Source organism: Dendropsophus ebraccatus, chromosome 15 (genome assembly GCF_027789765.1).
Source record: "Dendropsophus ebraccatus isolate aDenEbr1 chromosome 15, aDenEbr1.pat, whole genome shotgun sequence".
NCBI lineage: Eukaryota > Metazoa > Chordata > Amphibia > Anura > Hylidae > Dendropsophus > Dendropsophus ebraccatus.
Window position 1 is genome coordinate 23,078,249 of NC_091468.1, and position 27,896 is coordinate 23,106,144.

Genomic DNA, 27,896 nt, shown 5'->3' on the forward strand with positions numbered 1-27,896 from the left:
AAATGCTTTAAAAAGAGAGCGCCAAACTGACCTCCTGTCTGTGGTATTGCAGTTCAGCTTTTGCTGAGCTGCAAAACCACACAGAAACTAAAGCATGGCACTGGTTCTGGAAGAAAGTGGACATGTTTTTCCAAGCCTGGACATCTTTTTTTTTTAAAGGATGTGTCTATTTTTGACTATCCTAGTGGGTCTCCAGCCGCGATTACAACTCCCATGATGACCTAACAGTGTAACTCTCCAGCTGATGGCAAACAAACTGAATTTCTATTGGGACATCAGTTGTAGTTTTGCCACAGCTTGGGTCTCATTGACAACTTATATTCATACAAATCAATCAGCTGCATCATTGTAGCCATCTGCTAATACTGTGCAAACCACTTTGTGTTCTGCCCCACAAGGTATAAACCCCCCCAGCCCTGTGATGTATCCCTCCTCCCCCGGGCACCATAGTCCTTTGATGCATCCCCCAGGGCCCAGATCCCTGTGGTATCAGCAGCTGTAAGGTGTGGGGTGCATCCTTCACGAATGGGACTTCGTTTCTTCAGAACATCCCACAGATGATTGGTCGGATTGAGATTCAGAGAATCTGGAGGCCGATCACCACCTTGATCTCTTTGTCATGTTGCTCATTATCCTTCCGACCGATGACATTAGAGGGTCCGCCTTTGCCATGAAGGGGAGGACTTGGTGTGAATAATGGTGAGGAAGGTGTACATGTCACAGTAACATCCACAATACTAGGACACAATGTCTCCAGCAGAACATTGCCCATCGCACTGACCCCACCAACTTGTCTCCTCCCCAGGTAACTGACGCGCACACACACCCAGTCATCTACATGATGGAAAATGTGATCCGTCAGACCAGATTTCTTCCATTGCTCCATGCTCTAGTTCTGATGCTCATTATAGACCCTTCAGAGGTTGGATAGGTATCACATGGCCTCTGACCGGTCTTTAGGGCCCCAAACACAGCAAGCTGCCTCGTCCTGTGCGATCGGACTCCTTTCTTTCATAGCGCACAGCTCTTCTGGATCAGACTGCCATCACACATTAGTAAGCCTTGGAGTCACCATCATGCTGTCCCTGGGCACCAAAAGTCTTACCTTGTTCACTTTTAATCAGTACTAACCACTTCATACTGGGGACCCCACAAGACTGGCTGTTCTGGAGATACTCATTTTACTCAGATTCCCTACACCCACATTTTTCAAACTTTAAGCACTTAGCAGTCACTGCACTGTCACAGAGAGGCCACTAACCAAGAGACAGACGCCTGTCAATCATCAAAGCACTGGGCGCTGACAGGCAGAGAGCTGTGACTAGTCACAGACAGCTAGCCGCCAAGATGACTAATTGCCGCCCCACCCCAGGCCTCACGGGCCAGAATAAAACTCCTATTTCGCCCATGTAAATATACAGATGCAGACATGGCTGCTAGCCTCGGAGCTGCACAGTAGATGTACATTGTGTTGCTGGGAACAACCATGCTGACTGCTTCCCTTTAAAGAAGACATCAGCTTTATTCAGCATCCATCCGAACAATCCATGGCAAACGCAGCTCCAGTAAGAAAAATCACATAAGCATCAGGCAACATATTAAAATAATAATAAAAAAAAAGTAGTCAATAACCAAAAACCAAACCAAAAGTTTTGTTTTATTGTTTTCCCAGAACTTTTAGACATGGGAGGGAAAAAAAAAAAAAAAAAAACAAAGAAAAAAAAACGAACAACTGGAAGATCAAGTCATACAAGATAGATAACTGCGTCCTAATAGCCCCTGCCAGGGGCCACATCCACCTAAACCTTCAAATATACAAGAAACAAGGTTCAGTCAACCAGGAGTTGCGAGTTGCATTCCAGCATCTACCCTCAGTTCAGGGAAGCTTCATCGACTACTGAACAGGAAATAGGTCCAACTATAAAACAACCTGAAGGCGGGAAGCAAGCAGGCATACAGGTGTATCAGTGCATGTCTGATATCCCCCCGCCATGCTGGCTGGTGAGGAGTATAGAAAAGTGATCATGTGGGAGGTCCATTAACGTGTCAGTACTAGGTCAGATATAAGCTTTATAGCATCTACAAAGGTTGAAGCGAGCAGCAGGATCACCACATCATCCCTCCTTTATAGTTGAACTTCAGCTTCAGGAGATACTTCAGGTTGACTTGGGCAATGTCATACACAATATATCTTAAAGGAGAAGAGTTAAGGCATAAATACAAGCTCTGGACAGTAATGGTGAGCTCAGTTACTTTATAAAGTAAAGGACTAAAACTTACTTATATAACATTAATATAATATTGGGCAGCATTTATCAAAGGGGTATTCTCATCTCATCTCATGTTATCACCTATCCATGGGATCAGACATAACAGACTGATTGTGGTGGTCTGACCGCCAGGACACCCACCAATCCTGAGAATGGGTACCCAATCGTTCCCTAATAAATGGAGCACCCACCTTGCCTGTATGGCCATCGCTCTATTCATTCTCCATGGGGACACCTAATTCTTGTAAGTGTTAGGTGGCCCTCTAGAGAATGAATAAAGCACAGGCCGTGGTGGTCGCACAGGAGTGCACCATTCATTGCAGGGAGGAGTGTGTCCCCCACTCTTGGGATCGGTAAGTGTTCCAGTGGTCAGGCCCCCCCCCCCAGATATTTAATTTTTTGCATGAATGGATGGGCGCCGTTGCTGCAGTCTCTTTTTTTTCCCGTCAGTTCCTGGGCACCGGCCCAGCATGAAGCATGATTCTAATAGAGCCCTTCACGGAGGAAAGATCACTCTAGGGGTCGGCTTGCCCACCTTCAGTGCTTCATGCCCGGCCGGTGCCCTGGAACATAACGGCGCCGTGTGCAGGAACCGGTTCAAAAAAAAAAAGGAACCGCAGCACTGGTATCCCCATACCAGCCACGATCCATACATGTAAAAAACGTAAAGCTATGTACCTGATGTTACATTCGTTTTAAGGAAGTTATCAAGGATTTAAAAAACAAAAAAACAGCTACTTTCTTTCAGAAATCGCACCACCTATGTCCACAGGTTGGGTGTGGTATTACAGTTAGGCTCCATTTACTTCAATAATATATGATTATAATGAAAGTTTATGGTGTTTTCTGTATACAGACTTGCTGGAATCCCACAGACTTCCATTAATAATTTTGTATACTGCTAACTATAATTGTTTAGAAAGTGGGCAGGACAGACAATTGTAGTGTAGCTTTATTCTAGCAAATGGGAGGGGTCTCAGCACCGGGTCCCAACTGATGACAACTATGACATGCAAATGATGAATGGATAGATAGCCTACTAAGAAGTTTAAGCTACACCTGCATCAAATTGGGAAATTTCTTAATTCATACAAGGATGTCAATGATTTTGAGTGTGGAGCCATGTACATACAAGCTAGGGCTGCAGACAAGGTGTCAGAGGTGCTTTCACCCCAGTAGTGCATCAGATGGTAGATACTTGCTTACAGAACTCTGACCACTAGGAGGCACTCACTGCATACAAATATATACAGCTTTCACTTCACTGGTACGCTCCCAAATTCCGCAATAAAGTCGCTATTCGGGTACAAACCCACTTGACGTATTTGCTGCGTGAATCAGTCTTAAAAATAAGCAGGCAAAACGCAGGTTGGCTTTATACGATTGTTCTGTGTTAAAATACGCAATTGCGTATTTTTGAAGCGTGAAGCTTGTTGTTAGCAAAGCATCAGTTAACAACCTGTGCGAAAAACGCATGTAGCTTCACACTTCAAAAATACGCAATTGCGTATTTTAACGCAGAACAACTGTATAAAGCCAACCTGCGTTTTGCCTGCTTATTTTTAAGACTGATTCACGCAGCAAATACGTCAAGTGGGTTTGTACCCTTCCAGTGACTATGTATATTCAGTATTACCAGAATTTGCATCTGCAAAGTAAACATCTGAGAAGGATACTCATTATACAGGAGACTCGTATCGGCAATGTTGGTGGAAACACCTTTTCCCAAAGGAACGTCCACGTCGTCCAGTTTTACAGTAGCAGCAGGATCCGGTGCCGTTCTACCCAAACCTAAGAGAAGAAAACTATATCAACACACTGTCCAGACAGAGTCCCTCTCCCATTGCACAACACAGAAGGGGAGATTGCTGCATAATTTTGCAACCAAAATGCACTACTGAAAGTGCTTACATAGCGTACACAAGCAAAACCTATACATACATTACTGATCTGTATGACAGAGCACTCACCTTTTACACTGTGTTTACCCTTTGGTAGTTTTGTTATATGAGCAGCACTCTTTAATTCATGCCTGGAAATGAGAATATCAGAGGTTAGTACCAGTCTCCCCTAAACAATCCTGTTCCATACTGCATATAAGAGCACATAGAGGTCATAGAGGGGTTAATCCACTCTTCCCTTCCCTGACCTTATATAGCAGAGATATGAAACCCGCAGCCCCCCCCCCCCCAGCTATTGTGAAATGTAGTGTTGCTACAGCTGGAGGGTCGTAGGTTTCCTATCCCCTGCCTTATAATGCAATTCATATAAAATAAACAAGTAAATCAGATTTTACTTACATGTTTCCAAGAGCGACTTCTCCCAGCAGGATGAGACCTATTGGATTACTAGGCATTGTATGACAGTAGTTTGCACTTTTAGATACCATGTCGGCAAAATAGACACCTTTACCGAACATGTAACCAGTCTGCAAGAAGGAAATGCAAGAAATGATTGGTTATCCAGCATTACAAAACAGCAGTGGCACTGCCACTGTCCACTTTTTGGAGCAGCATCTCTTCTCGCATTAGTGGAATTATTGGTCTCCCTCTTCCGTACACCCCTTAAACTTGCCTTCTCCAGCTTTTGCCCCCTGACCTTTCTCCTGCTATTCAGCGGCTGGTTAGACCACTGCTAGCTGCGGCCAGACTTCTCATTGCAGCCTCTGTTGGCAATGCAGCCACTAGAGCAGCTTTGGTTCCAGAAGGTTAACCAGCTTTACCACCTAGAGGAGTTGGCTTTCAGGGAGAAGAGGTGCCCCAACATGTTAAAAAAGAAAATCTGGTCCCTTAGGCTAAATTTAGAAATTTCTCCTAAGCTAACTGATTACCCTTTGAGTCTCCTCTGTGTCTTTGGTGCAATATCGCTGACTTACCTCCACCACCGATCCCTGTAACAATCTGGCTCCACTATCCCTCCCCCAAGTTAGAAAATACAAAAAGTATTGTCGGTGTTCTCTTTACCAAGACTGTTCTGACTATTTTCTGCCTTTCTTACGGCAGGCCAAATTTGGATTGTACTCGATTTGAACTTTTGAATAAAAAGTGGTTTAAAAGAAAGAAAAAGCTCAGCTTTTTTCCTTGCAGAAACAGCACCACTCCTGTCCTCAGGTGGTGTGTGGTATTACAATTCAGTTCCATTTACAATAAAGGAACGGAGCTGAAAAACCCACAGCCAAACTGAGGACAGGGGTGGCGCTGTTTCTGGTAGAAAGTGGCCATGTTTTTTCCAAACCTTTAATACTGATGATGACAGACACATCCACATGTCCTATTGCAGTATATTAAAGAATATGGTCTTTAACCCTTTAAAAAAGGTAGTTCAGCAAAAAATGTATTCAATTCTTTCAAATCAACTGGTGCCAGAGATTAATAGAATTTAATTCTTAGGAGAGCTAACAAGTTTTGGGTCTGAGAAAGTGCCGGTCTTCCTCCTCATTCTCTTACATCTGAAGATGACCAATCTCATTGACCCTTTAATTTTAGCTCTATCAGTGCACCATCTAATGTATATGAAAGCCTTCAGAATCTCTCCAGGGCATTAGTGTATGGTCTGAAATAGCAGATTTGAACATATCGGACCCCTTTTTGTTTTGTTGGGGAGATTGGCCACCTCTAGAAAAGTCTAAAGGAAACAGAGGCGTCCGACGGTGGCCTTCTCTCCACTCTATACAGAATACATGTACCTTCATGAAACAGCTATCGGACATATATAGCCATCTTTAGAGTTGAGTGTGTTAACATTTGCAGGGTGTGTACTCACAACAGGCGCTTCAGGAGGAGCGATTCGGAGACCCTGGGACAAGATTCCAGCAAAGTTTGTTGTGCGGGACCCGTGCCATAGCAGCTGCCGGTTATGTAGCTGCTTGAAAGGCTTATACCGCTGAAACTCTCCTTCTCGCTGAATCTTGAAAATCTATTATATGGGGGAAAAAAAACAAGAAAAAAAGAAAAAGTATTAGAAAACTTCGCCTTCACTGACCATCCAGTGTCCTAAGGGTCAAAAATGACATCAGAAACTCCCAGTTCTGAACATCAGGCCGCATTTCGATTAGCAGTACTACCATGGGTTGTAGCCCTATGTATGCAGGTTAGATATCTATGAATTCTAGTCTACAGCTATGTGCAGGTAGCTATGTGCCACTGCAACATATGTATACTAAACTTCTGACATTTACTATGAAAAGTATAATCACTCACATCCAGAATCTCCAGGTCATAGGCATTGTGGGTCTCAGCATGAGTGTTCTTGACATACTGATGAATTATCTTGGCTTCCTCTGAATCCTTGTCAACCACCTGCAAAGGGGAAATAGATAGATGTCAATGATTTGTAACCTGTTGCAAAACTACAACTCTCATTATTATTATTTTTGAGTGGCAGCAGTAAGGGGCAACACAGCTTTTCTGCTGCCACCAATGGATGTGTCAGGAACTGCAGGACTGCTCAAACCCCGGTCAGGGCAATTACATATAGCTAGGGCGGCTGCATACAGATACTGAGCCTCCCCTGATGTCCATATAGTACATGTTAGCGATTCCAAGAAGGTAAAACCAGCACTGGGTCACCATCCAAACTGCAAGTGGCCAATTAGATTGCCAGTCTGGATACAGACAATTTATGTGAGCATTAAAATAGACATTACAAGCCTATGGAATATTTCTGGTTACTAGCCTCTTGAGACCATCGGAAGGGCCGACACTAGGGCGGGTAGAATATACAGTGATGTCCAATGAACATTCTTTTCACTACCTTAATATCAGTTTTAATCTTCTCATATTTCACATCGATGGGATCTTTCTCAGAATCGTCTGTGCCGCCTCGTAGGAGACTGTAAGCGACTTCAATGTCCAGGAGATTGTCCAGCATCTGCACCTTGGCCTGGAACACCATAAAGATGCACTGTGTAAAATGTGTGACCTATCATGTCATGTAACAAGCACAGATTATGGGGCTTATTCACTTACTTGGATATAGTCGGCATTATCTAGAAGAGGTGGCTTCTTCATTCCAAAGTCGTGGGGTATCAAAGTGTAGAAGCGATTGGACAGATCCAGTAGCCGAGCTTCAGTGGCACTATCTGATACAGCCTGGCATAAAACAGAGCAGTCAATTATATAGTGACACATATTGCATTGACTACATCTAGCCTAATAAGTGACAGAAGAATTAGAACGGAGGATGAAGTGCATAGACCTCACCTGCTGTACTTCATTTAGGATAGAATACGCGCTCTGGATCTGTCGCTTGCTAAGTTTACCCAAAGGCATCTTCTGGAGATCAATCTACAAGAAACGGGAATGAATGACAAGGTGACAATAGCTGCTATGAGCAAAGTATTTGATGTGAGAAGTGCCATATTTATCTCAAGGATGAAGAACCTGCTGCCCTCCAGCTATTGAAAACCTACAGTTCCCATCATGCCTGGACAACCAAAGCTAAAACTGTCCATGCACTAAGGAAATTGTAGTTTTGCAACAGCTACAGAGCACCAGGTTCCCCTTTCCTGCTTTACATTGTTTCCTGACTTGGGAAAACATGGCTACTTTCTTCCAGAAACAGCACTTCTCCTGTCTCCAATTTGAGTGTGGTTTTGCAACTCAGTTGAAGTTGTAATACCACACAAACAACCTGAGGACGAGTGGCGCTGTTTTTGCAAGAAAGTAGCTGTGCTTTTTCTAATCCAGGATAACCAATTAAAATCTGTGCAGCAAAGGCAAAATACCTCAAACTCCACCATGGCTTTCTTCATGCTCTCCACATCAAATATCATCTTGATCAGCTCCTGTACTGGTTTAGCAAGCTTGGATTTTGCACCAGCTCCTTCCGAGAGCTTCTTCACGACATCTTCTTCCTACAAAACATAAGGAAACTTTGCTAGTCTGTATGCAGGTACAAAGCATATATGAAATCATGCACATACAATCCTAAATCTGTGGCCATAGCTTTGCACAAATGGCACTTAAAACTGTCACTACGCAATGTGTTAAGATCAAGGTAACTGAAGGCATGAGGCATGTGCACCTATGTATGAACCACTGAGGACAGGGGCCAAGTGGGTGACCTCCTACTCTTCATACAGATGGAACAGGACACATATAGTATTGGAGGTAAAGGAAGGATTAACATCACCCTGTATTACACACCTGTCCATAGTCTATCTCCAGAGGGTAGAACTTGTTGGGGTACTTGGTGAAGTTTGTGGAGTGCCATGCATTGCCCGTCTTTTCTTGGTACAGATTCAAGAAATGGTCAATGGCTTCTTCTTTAGAGGACATCTCTTCCAGCTTATTACTGCCAATAACTGTTCCTACGCGACCCCAGGAACGAAACACCCAATACCTGCAGAATGCACCAGATAAAGACTCAATACAAGCCTGTGCAGGTACACTGAGCGATGTAACTCACAGGAGTGATGGAGAACCATCCCCAGAGCACCAGTGTGCTGGAAGAGCATCACACACCTGGAATCCCTGTCGTGCTCTATTAGCTGCAGCTTGTAGTAAGAGTTTGTCCCTCGGGTTATATCTACAAGCCCTAGGGTAGCGCTGAAGATCTTGCCGCTCTTCTCCAGCACATGACATGAATTTTCCAGTCCTAAAAGAAAAATGAACTAGATTTTACAAGAAGCAGATGTCCTGACTTAAGGCACCACAGCCCAGCCATGTATCATCACATGCAGCAGAGCTGGTGCAGAACTGATAAATGTAGATGAATAGGACAAGTGCATCAGATCCTGCAACCAATCTGCTGTGTGTGATCCATGAAGCTATATAGAAGCTTACCAGAATCCGGGTCCACAGCTGCTCCTCCTTTAACAGTCAGTTTCATTTTCTTCTCAGATTTGCTGCCTCCTAAGATTGGAAAAGGATTCATTGTCATATGGAAATCAATGCTCGGTTAATGTAAGATTAGGACTGGAAAATCTGCTGCTTGGGATAACAAAACAATGATCTCTATATTTAAGTTTAGGCTTGGGTTGGAGGAACTTATCCAGTAACACAGAATCACAGAAGGACACAGTCACTATATCAGCCAGCTTAACTGTAGTGACTAACATATCATGACATTTATGGGTATATGGGACTGCAAAGCTCCCAACATGCAGCTGTATGACAGGGATGGGGAACCTGCAGCCGTCCAGCTGTTGCACAACTACAATTCCCATCATGCTTGGACAACCAAAGCAAAGCTTTGGCTGTCCATGCATGATGGTAGTTGTAGTTCTGCAACAGCCGGAGGGCCAAAGATTGCCCATCCCTGCTGTATGACCACTTAGTTCTCTCTATGAACCTAGAGATGCATGCGGGGAGGTTATAGTGAGGACTGTGTACCTGTACCTGTATGGTCATGCAGTTCTTACTATGGAGAGGAGTACAGGGAGGGGATAGCAAGAACTGTGCAACTCTATGACCACAGTTCTTTCTCATATCATAGAGATGAGTGCAGGGAGGGGATACAAATGTGTACAGACACTAGCACTGGTCACAGAGCTTCCCATTAGAGGACAAATCACAGACTCGCTATCTAAGTCTTTCACATACTCCTTCTCCTCACCCTGCTCTTCCTTCACTTTTCCGCTTTTTCCTGTGCTGGACTTAGGTTTCGGCTGGGCTTCCACTTCATTCTTGACCTCGGCTCCCCAGGTAGATATCCCGTGCTGGGTCAGTAACTCCTGGACACTCTTTCCAGACTGCAGCTCAGTGAGAAAATCCTCGCTCACCACCCGCACGTTGGCCGCTTTTACCTCCTCCATCTTCTTATTCATCTTCTCCACCTCCTCTGCGGATGGTTAGTAAAGAGACAGGTTAGGCTGGGTTTACACTATGTTTTTTTCATAAAATGGATGAAAAACGGGAAAAAACTAATAGGTTTTGATCCTTTTTTCATAATGGAATTCAATGGAAAAATGGATCAAAACGGATGCACACAAATGCATCTATTTTTCATCAGTTTTGCGTGAACGCAGCCTTAGGGTACAAACCCACTTGACGTATTTGCTGCGTGAATCAGTCTTAAAAATAAGCAGGCAAAACGCAGGTTGGCTTTATACAATTGTTCTGCGTTAAAACACGCAATTGCGTATTTTTGAAGCGTGAAGCTTGTTGTTAGCAAAGCATCAGTTGTTAACAACCTGTGCGAAAAACGCATGTAGCTTCATGCTTCAAAAATATACAATTGCGTATTTTAACGCAGAACAATTGTATAAAGCCAACCTGCGTTTTGCCTGCTTATTTTTAAGACTGATTCATGCAGCAAATACGTCAAGTGGGTTTGTACCCTTAACGTAAGAAATTCTTTAGTTCAAGCTAATTCTTAGAAGCAATTCATGCACCATAAAATATTACACATGGCTTACATAATTTAGAATTCATAGTTTTTCATGATATTTTTGGCATCAGAATCAGTATTTACAATAAGAGGGAAGATACGTGATGGGACCTACAGATAGCCAATAATAACTGCTGTAGCCCATGTATAAAGTAATAGACTGCTGAAAGGAGGATGAGGGGAGACAACGGGGAGCAGGGCCGAAGGGGGAAGGACACAAGAGACAGAACCGAAAAAGGGGAACAGAATGCGGATAGGTGCAGAGTCTCTTCTCTGTCCTAGCTACGAGTCTACCGTCGGGGGAGGGGTATTACACACTTCCTCTATAAGAGTGGCTTCATACTGAGGTGACATGTCACTGCTTTCGGCGGATAACAGAATACGCCGGCCCATAAAACGGTGTTTATGGAGCCGGCGGAAAGGCGCACGGCCGTGCACGCCGACGGACAGCGAATTCCAGACATTATCCGCTAGAATTCCTCAGTATGAACCCACCCTAACAGGGGTAGGGAACCTTGGCTCTCAAGCTGTTGCAAAACTACAACTCCCATCATGCCTGGACAGCCAAAGCTAAAGCTTTGGCTGTCCAGGCATGATGGGAGTTGTAGTTTTAAAACAGCTGATGTTGATGCTGTTGGGGACTGAGAGGCCACAAATTTTCCCGCTTTTACATTGTATATCAGTAGTGTTTATGGTACTCACTTGTGGTACTTATGCAAACCGTGGCTTTATTTACAGATCCGGTCGTCTTTCCGCCCAACTCTTCAATCAGAGCCTTTACTTCTTCTTTGTTCTTGGACAATTTACCAAGTGTAAGAACCACCATTTTGGTCAATGGTTTGCCTGATAGCGAAAAGTAAAAGAAATCATTTACCATCTGATATCAGGTGGAGCCTGATAATATTCACCTCCCACTACACAAGAGCAAAACAGTTATCGAATGGAAGCGTCAGATCACCTTCAGGCAGCGGCTCTTCTTTCACAGCACGAGCGGTGGCAACTGGAGCAGCAACAGGAACTGGGGCCGCAGGAGGAAAGGCACGATCCTGTTTCTTAAACTTGAACTTTTTCAGATATGGAACCTCATAAAACTCCTAAATATGAAAAGTAGAGTATATATTCTTGTACATAGGAGCAGTATTATAGTAGTTATATTCTTGTATATAGAAGCAGTATTATAGTAGTTATATTCTTGTATATAGGGGGCAGTATTATAGTAGTTATATTCTTGTATATAGGAGCAGTATTATAGTAGTTATATTCTTGTATATAGGAGGCAGTATTATAGTGGTTATATTCTTGTATATAGAAGCAGTATTATAGTAGTTATATTCCTGTATATAGGAGCAGTATTATAGTGGTTATATTCTTGTATATAGGAGCAGTATTATAGCAGTTATATTCTTATACATAGGAGCAGTATTATAGTAGTTATATTCTTGTATAAAGGAGCAATATTATAGTAGTTATATTCCTGTATATAGCAGCAGTATTATAGTAGTTATGGTTCAGGGAAGAAAAAGAGTGCTGCACACCTATGGCTGATACTAGTGCCCCTAGGCTAAATAAAAAACACGTCAGAATTTTGTGTATGAATTGATCAAGCCATACTGCCCCATGTACCTCGTGCCGGTATCTGATACACATGGGTCCCTACACTAAGTCCACACCGTGCCAGTCAGTGGCCACCAACCCCGCAGGCACGCACAGTCAAGGAACGGGGCCATGGGAAGGCCCTGCGACCCCCATGCCACAGGACCAGACCCAAAAACACCACACCAGAACCCGGCCAGCACCGCCGGCGGAGAAGGTCGCCCCCAAACAGCACAAGTCTGGATGACGTATTGCACTCACCATAGCTGCTACAGACAGAATGGGAAAAAACAGGAGGGATTCGAGTTCTCCCTCTCTGAACAGCTAGCACTCCTTTATAAGACCCACATGACCAAAATTAGCAGGATATGCCTGTGCTCACATGTCTGGACCTTATGTCTTCCCCATTCTGTGAGAGCAGCAATGGTAAGTGTAATACCATATCCATACTTGTGTCGTTTGGGGGCAGCCTTCCCCGCCGGTGGTGCTGGCTGGGTTTTGGTGGGGCTTTTTGGGTCTGGTCCTGTGACATTGGGGTTGCAGGGCCGTTCCATGGCCTCCTTTCCCTGCATGTGCACGCTTTGCGGGGTTGGCGGTCGCTGGCCGACACGGTGTGGAGTTAGCGTAGGGACCCGTGTGGACCAGAGGACCTGCGCGGTGGTACACGGGGCAATATGGCTTGATCAATTCATATACAGACACTCTGGTGTTGATTTTTAATATAGGCCTAGCGGCATTAGTATCAGCCATAGATGGGATGTGCAGCCGTTCCTTTCTCTCCAGTTTCCGTGTATTATAGTAGTTATATTCTTGTATATAGGAGCACTATTATAGTAGTAGATATATTCTTGTACATAGCAGCAGTATTATAGTAGTTACCAACTTGGGTGCTAACTCAGACCTGCTCTACAAGTCTGTATAGTATCTGCTGTATACCCACGAGCTAGGATCATATACGTGAGGAATCTAGGCAATGGAGAGCAGCATGGAGGTGCAAAAAGCTTATAACAGGGTAAATGAAATCCAAACGAAGAGAAAAGAGCTTGCACTCACCAAAAAAAAAATCGCTGCAAATCAATCCATTTATTCAGTCTTGACAGACGTGTGGGGAGGGGGAGTGAAAGCAGGGGCGTCCTGATGGCTAGCCATCAGGACGCCCCTGCTTTCACTCCCCCTCCCCACACGTCTGTCAAGACTGAATAAATGGATTGATTTGCAGCGATTTTTTGGTGAGTGCAAGCTCTTTTATCTTCGTTTGGATTATAGTAGTTATATTGTTGTACATAGGAGCAGTATTATAGTAGTTATATTCTTGTATATAGGAGCAGTATTATAGTAGTTATATTCTTGTACATAGGAGCAGTATTATAGTAGTTATAGTCTTGTACATAGGAGCAGTATTATAGTAGTTATAGTCTTGTATATAGGAGCAGTATTATAGTAGTTATATTCTTGTATATAGGATCAGTATTATAGTAGTTATTTTCTTGTATATAGGAGCAGTATTATAGTAGGTATATTCTTGTATATAGGAGCAGTATTATAGTAGTTATATTCTTGTATATAGGAGCAAAATTATAGTAGTTATATTCCTGTATATAGGAGCAGTATTGTAGTTATATTCTTGTGTATAGGAGGCAGTATTACAGGAGTTATATTCTTGTACAGGGGCAGTATTATAGTAGTTATATTTTTGCACATAGGGGGCCGAATAATCGTAGGTATACTCTTGAACATAGGGGGATGTTCTGTGCTGCTGACTTCAGCATTATATAAATGGATAGATACAAGAAATCTGATGTTCTTTACCTTAGGTATAACCCAGTCCTTTCTATCAGGGGTCTGTGTTTTAGCAACACATTTAGTCCAGGCGCTGATGTCTCCTGTACAATAGTAAGCATCGGTCTTGAACACAAACTGTCCCTTACATTCCTCGCAAGGGAGCAATGCACCAAACGCCATGCCGTCCGACACACGGTCCAGGATCTACAACACCATAGAGGTGAAAATGAGTTAACATGTGCTACAAATACCACAGTACCCAAAAGATACCATGATGTCAGGATATATTCTATCCACAAATATCACCACTTACATTTGTCTCCCCAGACGGTACTTGTTGCTTATTGGCTATAAGCAGCTCCTTCAGGTCGTTGGTGCTGCACACCTTTTTCAGCTCATCCTTTATACTCCAGATAAGTTCTGTCTGCTCCTGAGGGTGGCGAAATGGGGGAAATTAAATTAAGAAACTTTTGACCACAGATCATTACTAGACATATGGTAAAGGTGGCAAAACCCCCAAGATGATGCAATTTTGCCCTTCCTATATAGTTTCGGATCCTGACTCTGCAGGAACCGCACTGGTTGCAGTTTTCCTCATTTGAAACAATGAAAACTGTAACATTGCTGCAGATGTGAGGTGCTGACACGGATACTAATTTATCCCTGCAGCCATGATTTGATCTAAACGTCTTTAAAGGAGAAGTCCAGTGGATTGAAAAATCATGCAACGGGTAAATGAATTACAAGTACTAACTTACCTCTCCCCGTGCCCACCCCTCATGCCCCCCCCCCAACTCGGGGAAAAAGGCCTGCCCTGGCTGATGGACTGGCTGCTCAGACAAACAGTGACTAGAGCGGTGTCCCACCCCAGTCACGGACTGGCTGAGTGGCCAGTCCATCACCTGGGTTGTGATGTGTCTGGTCCGGAGACACCGGAGCCCGTAAGAGGTCCAGCAGCTGGTCATGAAACTCACCGCGGGCACGGGGAGAGGTAAGTTAGTACTTGTAATGAATTTCCCCCCTGCGGGATTTTATATTCTGCCGGGCTACTCATTTAATTTGGTTATCCAGGTAGTAGACAAAGGTGGTGACATTACTCAGGGGTGGGGCTACAGCTTAGAGACTAAATCCATCCAAGCCTCCTGTGACGGCAGAGGATGATGCCTTGGCAAAGAGGGAGACAATATCACAATGGGAATGAAAGGACTATAAGACTTCCCGTCAGTAGTAAGTCACGGAGAGAAACGCTGAAGCCATTAGTGAGAACTCTATATTAGTAAGTTGTGTGTCGAGGGCTGATTTCAGACACTAGATACCTTGAGCAGTTTCTGAAGCTTTGATTCCTTTTCTTTTTCCTTCTTCAATTTCTTTTTGGAAACAGCAGATCCGTCCAGCTCATCTGCCTTTCTCTTCCTGAATGAATGAATGAATGAAAGAGAGAGAGTTACAGTAGCTGAATGTAGGGATATGATTCTTCAACCATCAATTATGACCTACAGACCCGAGTTCTGAAAACACCATAACACCACTACTGCTCTTTCTGTAACTCCAGCTTACTTTCATGGGATTTAAACAAACATTTTTAGAGACAAGTCAAACGTTTTGATCGGTTGGGGTCTGGGTGCTTGGACCCCCATAGATAGAGAAAAGCACTGAGCTAAGTTCTGCTCCCTGCTCATTGTAGTAGGGACACATGCCACGACCAAAAAATACTTTGGACGTCTCAAAACTTTTTTAAAGTGACAGTGTCACTTTAATTCCTACCTATTTTTACAGAGAGTAAATAGTTACGTTTTCGATACTTTCATAAAGAATACTGAAAATTTTGTTGAGTTCTTGAAAAATAATTCAAATCTAGAAACATAAAACAAAGAAGGGGGGTGGTGATGTTGTCTCTAGACATGCTAAATATAATGAATCTATTAGTAAAAACAACAATCACCGAGCACTAATAAGGAAACCTGTGACACGCAGGGTTAGTAAAGTGCGACACCACACTCTGTAATGAGGCCTCTATCCTGATCATGTGACCAGAGAGGGGGCCCGCTCTGGTGTCCTCCAGAGGAGACGTGACAGGATATCTGAGCCTCAGCGACTCATTAATGAGCTAATTAATCAAATCAGCGCCCAACACCTTCACTAATGATGAAGAGCAACATCTGTCACCAGGAGGGATCGCACAGATATATAGAGGAGTGGAGACCACGGAGAGCGAGGAGTATTGTCACTCTGGGACGCCCCATCACTGAAAATCCACTGCATGTGGAACAACCCTGTAAGTCCTGTGCCAGTACTATGGGAACTTTAAATATTTCAGAGTGGAGGGTATAGAAATCTGATAACCTTTATTACTATGTGTCTGAGATGTCAGAGATTTATTATATGCACACAGTGACTTCAGCAGCAGAATATTAAGTTCAGCTCTGGAGTATAATACAGGATATAACTCAAGGTTCAGTGCAGGATAAGTAACGTATATACACAGTGACCCCACCAGCAGAATAGTGAGTGCAGCTCTGGAGTATAATACAGGATGTAACTCAGGATCAGTACAGGATAAGTAATGTATGTACACAGTGACCCCACCAGCAGAATAGCGAGTGCAGCTCTGGGTTATAATACAGGATGCAACTCAGGATCAGTACAGGATAATTAATGTAATGTATGTACACAGTGACCCCACCAGCAGAATAGTGAGTGCAGCTCTGGAGTATAATACAGGATATAACTCAGGATCAGTACAGGATAATTAATGTAATGTATGTACACAGTGACACCACCAGCAGAATAATGAGTTTCTGTAGTATTAGGTTGTGCACAATGCAACTGGGCCAGGGAGTTTACATTTAGTTATTTATTTATATAGGTGTATAGTATATAGTGGTGTATTGTATATAGTAGTGTATATAGTTTATTAATACGTTTAACTAAAATTGGTTATATTGTGTGTGTGTGTATATAGTGTATATAGGTATATGGTTGTCTGTGTGGAAGAATGAGTGTGGGGATGGACCAGTGGTTTATATTATGGTTTCATTTTGTTTTGGTAATTTTTCTATTTATTGTTTTGTTCTGGTCAGATATGATGCGTTATTTCTGTATTTATTTATTGTTATGTTTAAAATGTTAATAAAAGAAATACAGGATATAACTCAGGATCAGTACAGGATAAGTAATGTAATGTATGTACATATTGACCCCACCAGCAGAATAGTGAGTGCAGCTCTGGAGTATAATACAGGATCAGGACAGGATAAGTAATGTAATCTGTATCTGTATTGACTCTGGGACTTGTAAATATTATACAGTTATATTTTAATTATATTGTCATTGTTATGTTATAGTCTATCATTGTTGTAATGTTTTATATAAAAAAAACAAAACCAAAACAGGATGTAAGTTCTGGATCAGTACAGGATAATCCCCTTCTGTGCTGGAGTAGAATCCTCTTTTTTTTTTTAGACATAGAGGATGCGACAGATACAGTACTGGGTACACATAGCGCAAGGGAGGCTGGGTACACACTGTGTTAATGGGGGAAAAAAAAAAGGGATGATAGACATTGTGATGCACTGCAATAGACCTCATTCACTTCTATGGCCTGCATGTAGTCTGCTGTGGGCCATATGCCACTCCTGTGTGTAATATACTGGACCCTTTAGTACAGTACAGGACACCACACACTTGACCAGCTACTAGCACACTACATGGAGGCCATTGAAGTGAATAAGGGCTGTTGCAGGGCATCGAAATGTACACTGCCATCCCTGTTTTTGACAGGACCAGACAACCGGGATGCACTGACTGCATTAAAGTGACTCTGTACCCACAATCTGACCCCAAACCACTTGTACCTTCAGATAGCTGCTTTTAATTCAAGATCTGTCCTGGGGTCCGTTCGGCAGGTGATGCAGTTATTGTCATAAAAAACAACTTTTAAACTGGCAGCCAGTGCCCAACGGCCGGGGCTTAGATTGTGTATGCATTAGGCTGGTACACCCTCTCTGTCCCTCCTCATCATTAGGAATGCTCCAGGCAGATTGTCTCCTATTCCTCAGCTGTGAATACTGAACATGGGCTGGATTGTTAGGGCACCTGTTCAATGTTCAGACAGGAGAAAATGTTCAAGCTGCATTCCTAATGATAAAGAGGGTGGGGAGGAGGGAGGGAGGGGTGGTGCAAAGTTGGGGCACAGATATTCTAAGCCCCGGCCGTTGGGCACAGGGCTGCAAGTTTAAAAGTTGTTTTCTAGGACAATAACTGCATCACCTGCCGAACGGACCCCAGGACAGATCTTGGATTAAAAGCAGCTATCCGAAGGTACAAGTGGTTTGGTTTGGGGGGGGGGGGTGTCAGATTGTGGGTACATAGTCGCTTTAACATAGTGTGAACCCATCCTCACTCCTTTCCATGTCAGTAGCAAGAAGATCAGAGTGTGGGGTGGAGGTGAACAGGAGCTGCAGCAGAGCATTAGACAAAAGAGACCAGGTAAAGCATAAGTACCCTCCCCCCTAACTAGAGTTTCATTAATTTTTTACACTAGAATCAATATGACGCATCGCCACTCACTGATACCTATTCATAAATGGATCTGGCGTTGCTGCCACATATTTTACTGGTTTGAACAGAACCTATGCCCATCATCTCACGCCATTCCTTTCTGTTTTTAGCATAACGGCACAATGAATGCTACCATCACTGCAATGACTGACCTCACATTTAGCCTGGACGTCCCTTATACCGCCGGGGAGATCACGATCGCGGTCACAGCGGCTTTAGGAAACATCCTGGTGTGTGTTGGCGTCATGCTAGATCGGAAGCTGTGGACGGTGACTAACTACTTTCTGGTGTCGCTGTCAGTAGCAGATATGTGCGTGGGGGCGTTTGCAATTCCGTGGGCCATTCTGACCTCTATAGGACTCCCCCGATACAACCTGGAGCTCTGCCTGCTGATGCTTTCTACCCTGATCATGTTGACCATGAGCTCCACCTTCAGCCTCTTGGCCATTGCCGTAGACCGCTACATCGCTATCCTCAACCCTCTAAGATACAAGAGCATCATGACACCTACCAACACCTTCATAGTCATCGTCATAGCCTGGATTGTGGCGTTTCTTAGTGGGCTGATGCCCCTCATGGGCTGGCATAAGCCAGCGCCCCCAGACGGCTACTGCATCTTTGTCCATGTCATTGATATGACTTACCTGGTCTATATGTTCTCCTTAGTTTACTTTTACTTGCCTCTAATCATTATGCTTGTGATCTATAGCCAGATCTACTATGCGGTAAGAAGGCAGCTGCGTGGCATGGTGGTGGGCAAACACGGAGCTGGTATGAAGGAGTTCAAGACGGCCACAAACCTCTTTACCATAATATTCTTCTTCATGTTATGCTGGGCCCCTCTACATGTCATGAATGGTGTCAGCCTACTCTGCCCCAAGTGCTACATCCACCCCATCCTCCTCAACATTGGTATTATCCTCACCCATGCCAACTCTGCCCTCAACCCTATCATGTATGTCTACAAGCTGAAGTCCTTCAGACGAACCTTCAAGAGAGTCTTCCTCTGTAGAAACATGGCAGTCACCCCTGCTCAGCACAAGGATCAGACCTCCATTAGTCACCTGCACTAAGAAACCCGAAAGCTTTATTAAAGGGGTTATCCAGTACTAGAAAAAGCACAGATACTTCCTGTAAAAACAGCACCACCCCGTCCTCAGGTTGTGTGGGGTATTACAATTCATCTCTATTCACTTCGATGGAACTGAGCTGCAATTCAGCACCCAAACTGAGGACATGATATGGCTGCTTTCTTCCAGAGACAGCACCAGTTTTTCTGAATGTGGATAACTCCTTTAATATAAGATTCCATAAAGCACTTTGTATAATCTACCTCACTACGACTCTGGACACAATATGCTCCATGACTGCAAAAAAGCCATTGTGATTGCATTGTTTTCAGAAGAAAACTTGTGTATACAGTATATAGTTTACATCCCTAAGCTGGTCATACAAGATATCTAATAAGATGCCTGATGGGAGTGTATGGCCGATAGCTATCTCACTCTCAAACAGCTAAGAGCAAAAAACAATAAATAAAAGAATATAAAAAGAAATTATTGCATTCAACTGTCCTATTAACCCATCCACAAGGGTAAGTAACATACCAGTAGTTATTTGTGTACAATGGCTTTTGTACACAAGTTGTATTACAAGTAGAGCAACTCTGTAAATACATGACATTACTACTTATCTTGAGTTCCATCCTGTATTTTACTCCAGAGCTGCACTCACTATTCTGCTGGTGGGGTCACTGTGTACATACATTACATTACTTATCCTGTACTGATCCTGAGTTCCATCCTGTATTATACTCCAGAGCTGCGCTCACTATTCTGCTGGTGGGGTCACTGTGTATATACATTACATTACTTATCCTGTACTGATCCTGAGTTACATCCTGTATTATACTCCAGAGCTGCACTCACTATTCTGCTGGTGGGGTCACTGTGTACATACATTGCATTACTTATCCTGTACTGATCCTGAGTTACATCCTGTATTATACTCCAGAGCTGCACTCACTATTCTGCTGGTGGGGTCACTGTGTACATACATTACTTATCCTGTACTGATCCGGAGTTACATCCTGTATTATACTCCAGAGCTGCACTCAATCTGAGACACACTGGTGACGGGAATATCCCTCAAGAGTTTCTGGTTGTTACGCAGTGTCCCTAGAAACCCGATTCTCAAATATGGCTCTAAACTCTTCACTACAGACTTACAATAAACACCAATGATCTGCAACCCACAACAGAGACACAGGGGTGTATACAGGACGTGGATGTAGGGGACACATACCCAGCCTCATTCTTCACCGCAGGGAGCTTGGCTTTCAGAGTCTCCTTGTCTTCTGCACTGAGGAGGCTGAAGCCCTTCATCTGGCTGGCACTGTAGATGGCGAGGAAGCCAAGTTCTTCCCTGCGGCTCACAAAACAGTCTGGGTGGTACCAGCGGTCGATCATGCCCAGCTGAGGTCGCTCCACATCCAGGCTCTTTTTAGATAACCTGACCTGACCCTGCAAAAACAACATACCCCTTTAAATGGTGAATGCCCCCTTAAATAATAGACATTTCCAGTCTGAACCTCACTGACACCCTCCTACAACCGTTGTCTTCCTGAATCCACAGACACCCATACCTGAATATTTTTCAGCTCTCCGATTACTGTTGGTGAATGGAGACCTTCCTGTTTATATCTATGACACTGAACCCCATACAGTCTAATTATTTCTCATAGTTGTTGTATGAACAATCTAGAAAATCTTCTGTGAACCAAATACATTTACAGTACAAATCTTCCTTATGTTTGGTACAGTGTATCAGTGGAGGAAAACTTTCATTTACCCTTCCCTTACACGACACCTGTTGCAAAGCCACAATTCCCATCATGCCTGGACAGCAAAAGCTTTTGCGTCTCTCATGCAAGGATTAAAGGGGAACTAACCTACTGATGCATCCCTACTGCTCCCATGCACTTAGTTGTTTACTCCAGGGTCCGGTAAGACCATTAGAAGTACCACCTGCCCCCATAGCACAGATACAGGCAGCTCCCGGCCAGCCCACGCCATTGATAATCGTTAGAAGGGGCGGATCTGCGCTATAGGGGCAGGGAAGTGCTCCTAAAGGTGTCTCAGTATTCCTAACAGTCTTAGTCTTACTGGACCATGGAGAAAAATGACTGAGCGCATGAGGACGGTGCCAAGGACGAAGCTAAGGCTGGGTTCACACTACATTTTTGCAATCAGTTTTCTTTTCATACGTTTTTGCAAATAAAAAAAAAAAGAAAAAAAAAAAAAAAAAAAAAGGGATGGAAAAACAGGATGCATTTGTGTGCATCTGTTTTTTTTTCATTGAACTCTATTATATATAAGAAAGGATCAAAACACCTCTGTTTTTTTTTTTAAACATACACAAAAACATAACTGACCACATTTTTGTGTACGGTAAAAAAAACTGATGCGTTTTGATCCTTTTTTTTTTTATAATGGAAGTCAATGGAAAAATAAATCTAAAGGGATGCAAACAAATACATAAATTTTTGCAAAAAGGGATAGGACCCCCCCCCCCCCCAAAAAAAACAACGGATTGCAAAAATGTAGTGTGAACCCATCATCCTCGGCACCTCCTGCCCAATAGAGGGCTATCAACAGTTTAGATTTGTTAACACTTGTTACCTTCTCTATCTTCTCCTCGCAGCCTTTGCAGGTGCTCCTGTTGGACTTTGCATACTCTGCAGCAAAATCATTCAACGTCATATCTGCTTTACCACCTTTAGCTTCGCCTCCAGGTTCTGTGGGGGAAGGAACAAAGTCAGCTAAGCTCAATACATGTACAGCTTATCTGCCCCCATAGTACACTGCTATGCAAGACAGGTTGTTAAAGTTCTTAAAGGGGTACTCCAGGCTGGGGTTGTTTTGAGGGTATGGCCGGGAAAGGGGTGGAAATAGAGGCCGCTGGGTCCTGGATCGCGCCGCCCTGTTCTTCAGTCCCGCTGCCGCTTCCTGGTCTGAGCTGCGCATCGAGACGTGATGTCTCAAGGCAGCTCAGCCATTCAGTGGTCTCGTCTCAGCTGCTGAACGGCTGAGCTGCCTTGAGACGTCACGTCTCAAGCCGCAGCTCAGACCAGGAAGCAGCAGCGGGACTGAAGAACGGGGCGGTGCGATCCGGGACCCGGCGCTGGAACCAGGGAGGTAAGTGGGCGGCGGCCTCTATTTCCATCCCTTCCCCAGCCATACCCTAAAAATAACCCCAGCCCGGAGTACCCCTTTAAGCTTTATATGATAGAGAGGGAACCTTCAGCCCTCCAGTGGTTGCAAAACTACACTTCCCACAGTGCCCGGAAAGCCAAGACTTTGTTGTCCAGGCATGATGGGAATCATAGTTTTGCTACAGCTGAAGTGATGCAAGTTTCCAGTCCCTGCTTTATATACATAAAACATCTTTCCAACTCACCACCTGCTGCTCCCCCTGTTTCAATTGCCTTCTTGATCTTCTCCTGGTCATCCCAACGCAGCTCCGTGAAGCCATCGACTTCCCCACTGGATAAGACTCGTGCCCGCTTCCAAAAGCAGGAATAGTGGTGCCAGTGCGGGACCTTCCCATCGAACATGGGAGACTGGAGGGGAGGAAGAAATACACTCAAATTAGTTCTGTAGGCTGGAAATACTAAAATGGATTCTGATCTGGGGAGACGGTGATAATACCCCTCCTATTCAAGCCCCCTGCTGCCATTCGTAATCCCCAGATCTTGAAAATACAAGTTGGCCATAGAATACAATACACAATGACAACATAACTGTATCTGACTTTAGTAAAGTTGGGTGATCACCATAGGGTTATTACTACAGAGGCTTTCTAAGATACCTGTATGGAAATCTGGTCTAATCTAGCACTAATCTGACCCCTGCGGTTATTCTGCTGCCTAACTAGGAGGGATCTGCCATTCAGAAGCCCAGGAAAGTAGGGATAAATGCTTTCAGTTCATGGAAGGAAATTTCACCCGCTTCCCTAATAAGGCATCCAGGACTTTTGCGTAGATGAATACTTGGCAATAAAGTGGATAAACATTTACCGCAAAGCGATTTAGTGAATGCCCACACAGCCAGCGCAGACAAGAAGTGACTCTGCATGGCTTATATAAAGAGCTCGGGGGGGGGGGGGGGGGGGGGGGGGGTTTGTGTTAGTGAACGGGAACTTGTATATATCTAATACTTCTCACAGCTGAAGGTTTGTTACATTGTATCCAGCCAGCTAAACAGATTCTGATTATCTGATACAATGTATCGGTCAGGAGCCCAGTGTTTCCCTAAAGTAGATACAATTATAACAAACCCTCAGCTGTGGGAAGTATTATGTATACAGTTTGTTAGAGTTTTCTATTCACTGCCGGCAAGCAGAGATTGGAAGGCAACATTTATCAAAAAGTTTCTGAACTTTTCATGGTACAACCATCAAGCTTTAGTGACTCAAAACCATCAACCAAGTAACTTGTCTCGACAATCCTCTATGGTAAAAAAAACAATAATAATTTTTAGGTTATTGACGTCTATATGATTGTATGTATTACATCACTGCATTTAACATGTTCTGTGTACACAGCTCCCACTCAGACCAATGCGTCTCCACGGCTCCATGCAGATTGATGATGTAGTCATACATTACAGTGCCTATAGAAGTCAGCAGCTATTCCTCCACACTCCCCATACACACATGCTCAGTTTGGATGAACATACATGTCAGGAGAAGGGAATAAACTGGTGACAGACACCTCTGAACAAAAGGATCGAGAATGGTAAAATCCAACAAGCCCAATCACTCCCTTCATCTACTATCAGGGAACGGAGCACCCCCATATGCATTACATAACCAACCAATCCCACTGAGCAGACAGCAGAGCACTGCCCTGGTCTCTGATAAGAGGATAGTCTTTCTGATTGGTGCGGGGTCTGACTGGTGGGAGAGATACTGGTGGCGGGTTCCATTCATCAGAGGGGACAGTTTTCCTCTTGTCATAATCAGTGGGTGTAGGGGATAAGTTAGGAATACTCCTTTAATAACCTTGTGCCAGTATTCTTAACTCAACTTTAACAAAAAATTATTGATTTTTCCGATGTACAATGTATCAATGATTGTTACTGATTAGGATGAGTTTACACAGAGAGATTTATCTGACAGATCTTTGAAGCCAAAGCCAGGATCCGACTATAAACAGGGAACAGGTCACAAAGGAAAGACTGGGATTTCTCCTCTTTTCAATTCCATTCCTGGCTTTGGCTTTCAAAATCTGTCAGATAAATCTTTCTGTGTATACGCACGATAATGCTACGTTTACACGGAACGATTATAGGGCGAAGTTTCGTATGTGCAAACGCGGCGAACGATCGATAAATCGTTCATTTTGATCTTTTAACATGTTCTTAAATTGTCTTTCGCAAAAAAATTGCCGATCGTTCTGTCTAAACAGTCGTTCACGGATTTTACCTATGTGCGGGATAGTCTTAAGCAATCGCAAAACGAATTTTCTGTACGATATATTGTTCCATCTAAACGCTGATCGTTATAAAAAAAAAAAAATAGTTACTTCGAAATCGTTAATCGGACCAATTATCGCTCCGTGTAAACTTAGCATAAGACTAATCAATCTAGAAAACCAAAAGGGAATTAGCATCTGTGTTTATCACTATAAAGAGCAGATGAGGACAGAGGAGTCAAGTTCTATAGAGAACAGCAGGGGGCGCTGCTAATCCACATACCAATAGTGACTGATGAACTGCTGTGGTGTCCACTGATCAGGAGATCCCCCAGGGCGAGATCTCCTATTACTCCCCCCCATACACTTACATGTAGCTGCAGGAGGTTATGTAGGACACTGTGCACACATGAAATTATTCACTATACAACCAAATGTCCTCTATTGTTCTCTCTTTATCAGTCATCTCTGGAAACAAGCTGTGATTGTAGTGTTAGTGAAATGCGTGAAACCACCCTGCCCCCCCCCCAGTTATCCCTCCTATAGCCACATCCAGCCCTTACATTTGTATAGCATTCCTCCTGCACTATTATATAACATAGGGTTTGTGGCCCTTTAATAATAGTGTGTTCCCGATACACGTCCTTTGTGGCATGTACATACACCGATCCTATAAATCAGCTAAGTACCCTGGGCACTATTTGTAAGTCCATAAAAGTTGGGTTAAAAACTGTATTCCATAATTCTATTAAGATTCTACTGCACTAGTTTACACGCCTGTGTCGGTACAGTAGTACTATAAGGAGGAGCTGCACACGGCTGTGTCGGTACATTAGTACTATGAGGAGGAGCTGCACATGGCTGTGTCTGCACGTTATGAGAAGGAGCTGCATACTATTATTCCAGGAAATTTCCTTTGAAGGAGAATTCCGGGCACAGACTTTTTTTAAAATCAAAACTGACAGGGAGGGTGAAAAAAAACAACATGCACTTACCTCCCCTGGCTCCAGTGCTGGTGTCTGCTGTCCTCCTGTCCAGTCCTCTGCCACCTTCTAGTCTAGAGAGGGGGACTTGGGACGCAACGTTCCAGTCAGCCAGATGTAGTGCTGTCCCATCTTTGCAGCTGACTGACTGGCTGAGCAGGCCTGACCTTCCATGTCCCAGGTCCTCACCCAGTAATAGATGTGGCCGGGGGGCACAAAATGTCCGCGCCCGGAGTTCTGTAAAAGTTGGGTTTAACAACTGCATACCCTGATGTTTAGAAACCGACGCATCAATCTCCATGCGCTGAACCTATGGACGAGCTGCAGCAAGGATGGGGAACAAGTACAATTCCCATCATGCCTGGATAGCTAAAGCTTTGGTCCAAGCATGATGGGAATTATTGTTTTGCAAAAGCTGAAGGGATGAAGATTCCCCATCCCTGCTATATAACATGGGTTGAAGACGGCATTCTTTGATCTCATTTATAGATGTCAATACTTTAGTCAACACACCCATCTGCATACAGTAGTCTTAGAGGAATGACCTGAGAACGCTCATCCCTTGAAATCCACTTTAAAGTGATACTGTTCCCCCCCCCTCCCCTTTACTCTCACTTCACTTCATTGGTGCACAGTGTCACCTAGGTGGCTGCGCCCCACCTCCCTGCTGAGGAGATGACCCAACAGCTGAGAGCCCCCTCCCAGGTGACACTGTCCACTAATGAAATGAAGAGATTGTAGAGGGGGAACAAGACCGAGACAAGTAATATACGGGTATATATCCAATGTGAAGCACGTGGAGAACCACACAGAGTGGGGGGGAATTCTCTTTCCATGGCAGTGCATTAGTGTAGACGCCCTGTCCATACATGAGCAGCAGGTTGGGTATTACACCTGGGAACCACATCACATACACTACTATGGTCATATACCTCTAGGGCCCTCCAGCTGTTGCAGAACTACAACTCCGAACATGTCTGGGCAGCTTTGGCTGTCCAGGCATGATGGAAGTTGTAGTTTTGCAACAGCTGGAGAACCAAGGTTCCCTACCCTGCTCTACTGGACCATTGCACAAGTCTATGCACAGATAAAGAATACTTTCCCTTTAAGAGCGAGGATGTGGTATAGGTATGTAGCTATTAGAATACTTTCCCTTTAAGAGCGAGGATGTGGTATAGGTATGTAGCTATTCCTGTGACATAATCCCAGTACAGCAAGGCTTCCCAACTGATGAATCTCAAGCTACTGCAGAACAACAACTCCCAGCATACCCCGACAGCCGCTGGGAGTTGTAGCTCGGCAACAGCTGGAGTGTCACGGGTTGGGACGTATTACTGAGAAGACCCCAGTGCATTAGTACACACACCTAAATGGTCAATGTTTTGCACCTGGAAAGCCCCTTTAAGTGCACAGAGATGGGTTAGCTGCAGTCACTGGCTGCAAAAGTTTTACCCCCCCCAGTATCAAAGGATATGGGACTTAAAGGGGGGATACTTATGCAATGTCTTAAAGGGGCAGATGGGCTCCTTACACAGGAAGCATGGCCCTGGCACCCCTCTACTACCCAGCTGTGTCCTCCTTGAAGCCCACCCACCCTCCCAGACACGCGATGATGCCGCATGACTCTACCTGCACCATGATGGCGAGCCGCAGCGAGCCCTTGGCGATGTTATCCCCGCACTTCTTACAGGAGGCCCGGCCGCTCTTGGCATACTCGGCCCGGTAGAGTTTCTCAGAGGCCTCGGCCATGGCTGCAGGAGGGGAGTGTAGAGGAGCCGGGCAGGACGCGCACTCACACCAGCAGCAGCAGCGGCGTGGAGTCTGGAGCCCGCCACACAACAAACTAGGACCGACAAGCCGAGTGCCGAGCGCTCTCAGCGCCTCACACAGTTGGCTCCGGAT

General features: G+C 44.2%; 1 protein-coding gene and 1 pseudogene across 1 annotated transcript; one reads left to right on the top strand and one right to left on the bottom strand.

Annotated features, from left to right (window-relative positions):
• Positions 1-1,638: 1,638 nt before the first annotated feature.
• PARP1 (poly(ADP-ribose) polymerase 1) lies at positions 1,639-27,896 on the bottom strand. Its single transcript, XM_069955631.1, has 23 exons — positions 27,624-27,896; positions 22,995-23,157; positions 22,217-22,332; positions 20,841-21,058; positions 15,293-15,389; positions 14,290-14,406; positions 14,004-14,180; positions 11,560-11,695; positions 11,304-11,444; positions 9,828-10,052; positions 9,056-9,124; positions 8,735-8,867; positions 8,417-8,612; positions 7,996-8,124; positions 7,472-7,555; positions 7,238-7,360; positions 7,023-7,151; positions 6,470-6,568; positions 6,033-6,185; positions 4,571-4,698; positions 4,241-4,302; positions 3,947-4,061; positions 1,639-2,191 (listed from the first exon to the last, which is right to left on the bottom strand). The coding sequence occupies exons 1-23, from the start codon at positions 27,741-27,743 to the stop codon at positions 2,107-2,109; spliced, it is 3,015 nt and encodes a 1,004-aa protein (XP_069811732.1). The 5' UTR covers positions 27,744-27,896; the 3' UTR covers positions 1,639-2,106.
• On the top strand, positions 18,659-19,609 carry LOC138774491 (adenosine receptor A1 pseudogene; annotated as a pseudogene).

Bases quoted from the DNA above. Each gene is read 5' to 3' on its own strand.
- PARP1 (XM_069955631.1), bottom strand. From the start codon at position 27,743: ATGGCCGAGGCCTCTGAGAAACTCTACCGGGCCGAGTATGCCAAGAGC. The intron at 15,390-20,840 runs GTATGTGTCCCC...TCATTCATTCAG, and splicing joins GCGGTGAAGAATGAGGCTGG to GAAGAGAAAGGCAGATGAGC. The intron at 4,062-4,240 runs GTGAGTGCTCTG...TTCTTCTCTTAG, and splicing joins GGGTAAACACAGTGTAAAAG to GTTTGGGTAGAACGGCACCG.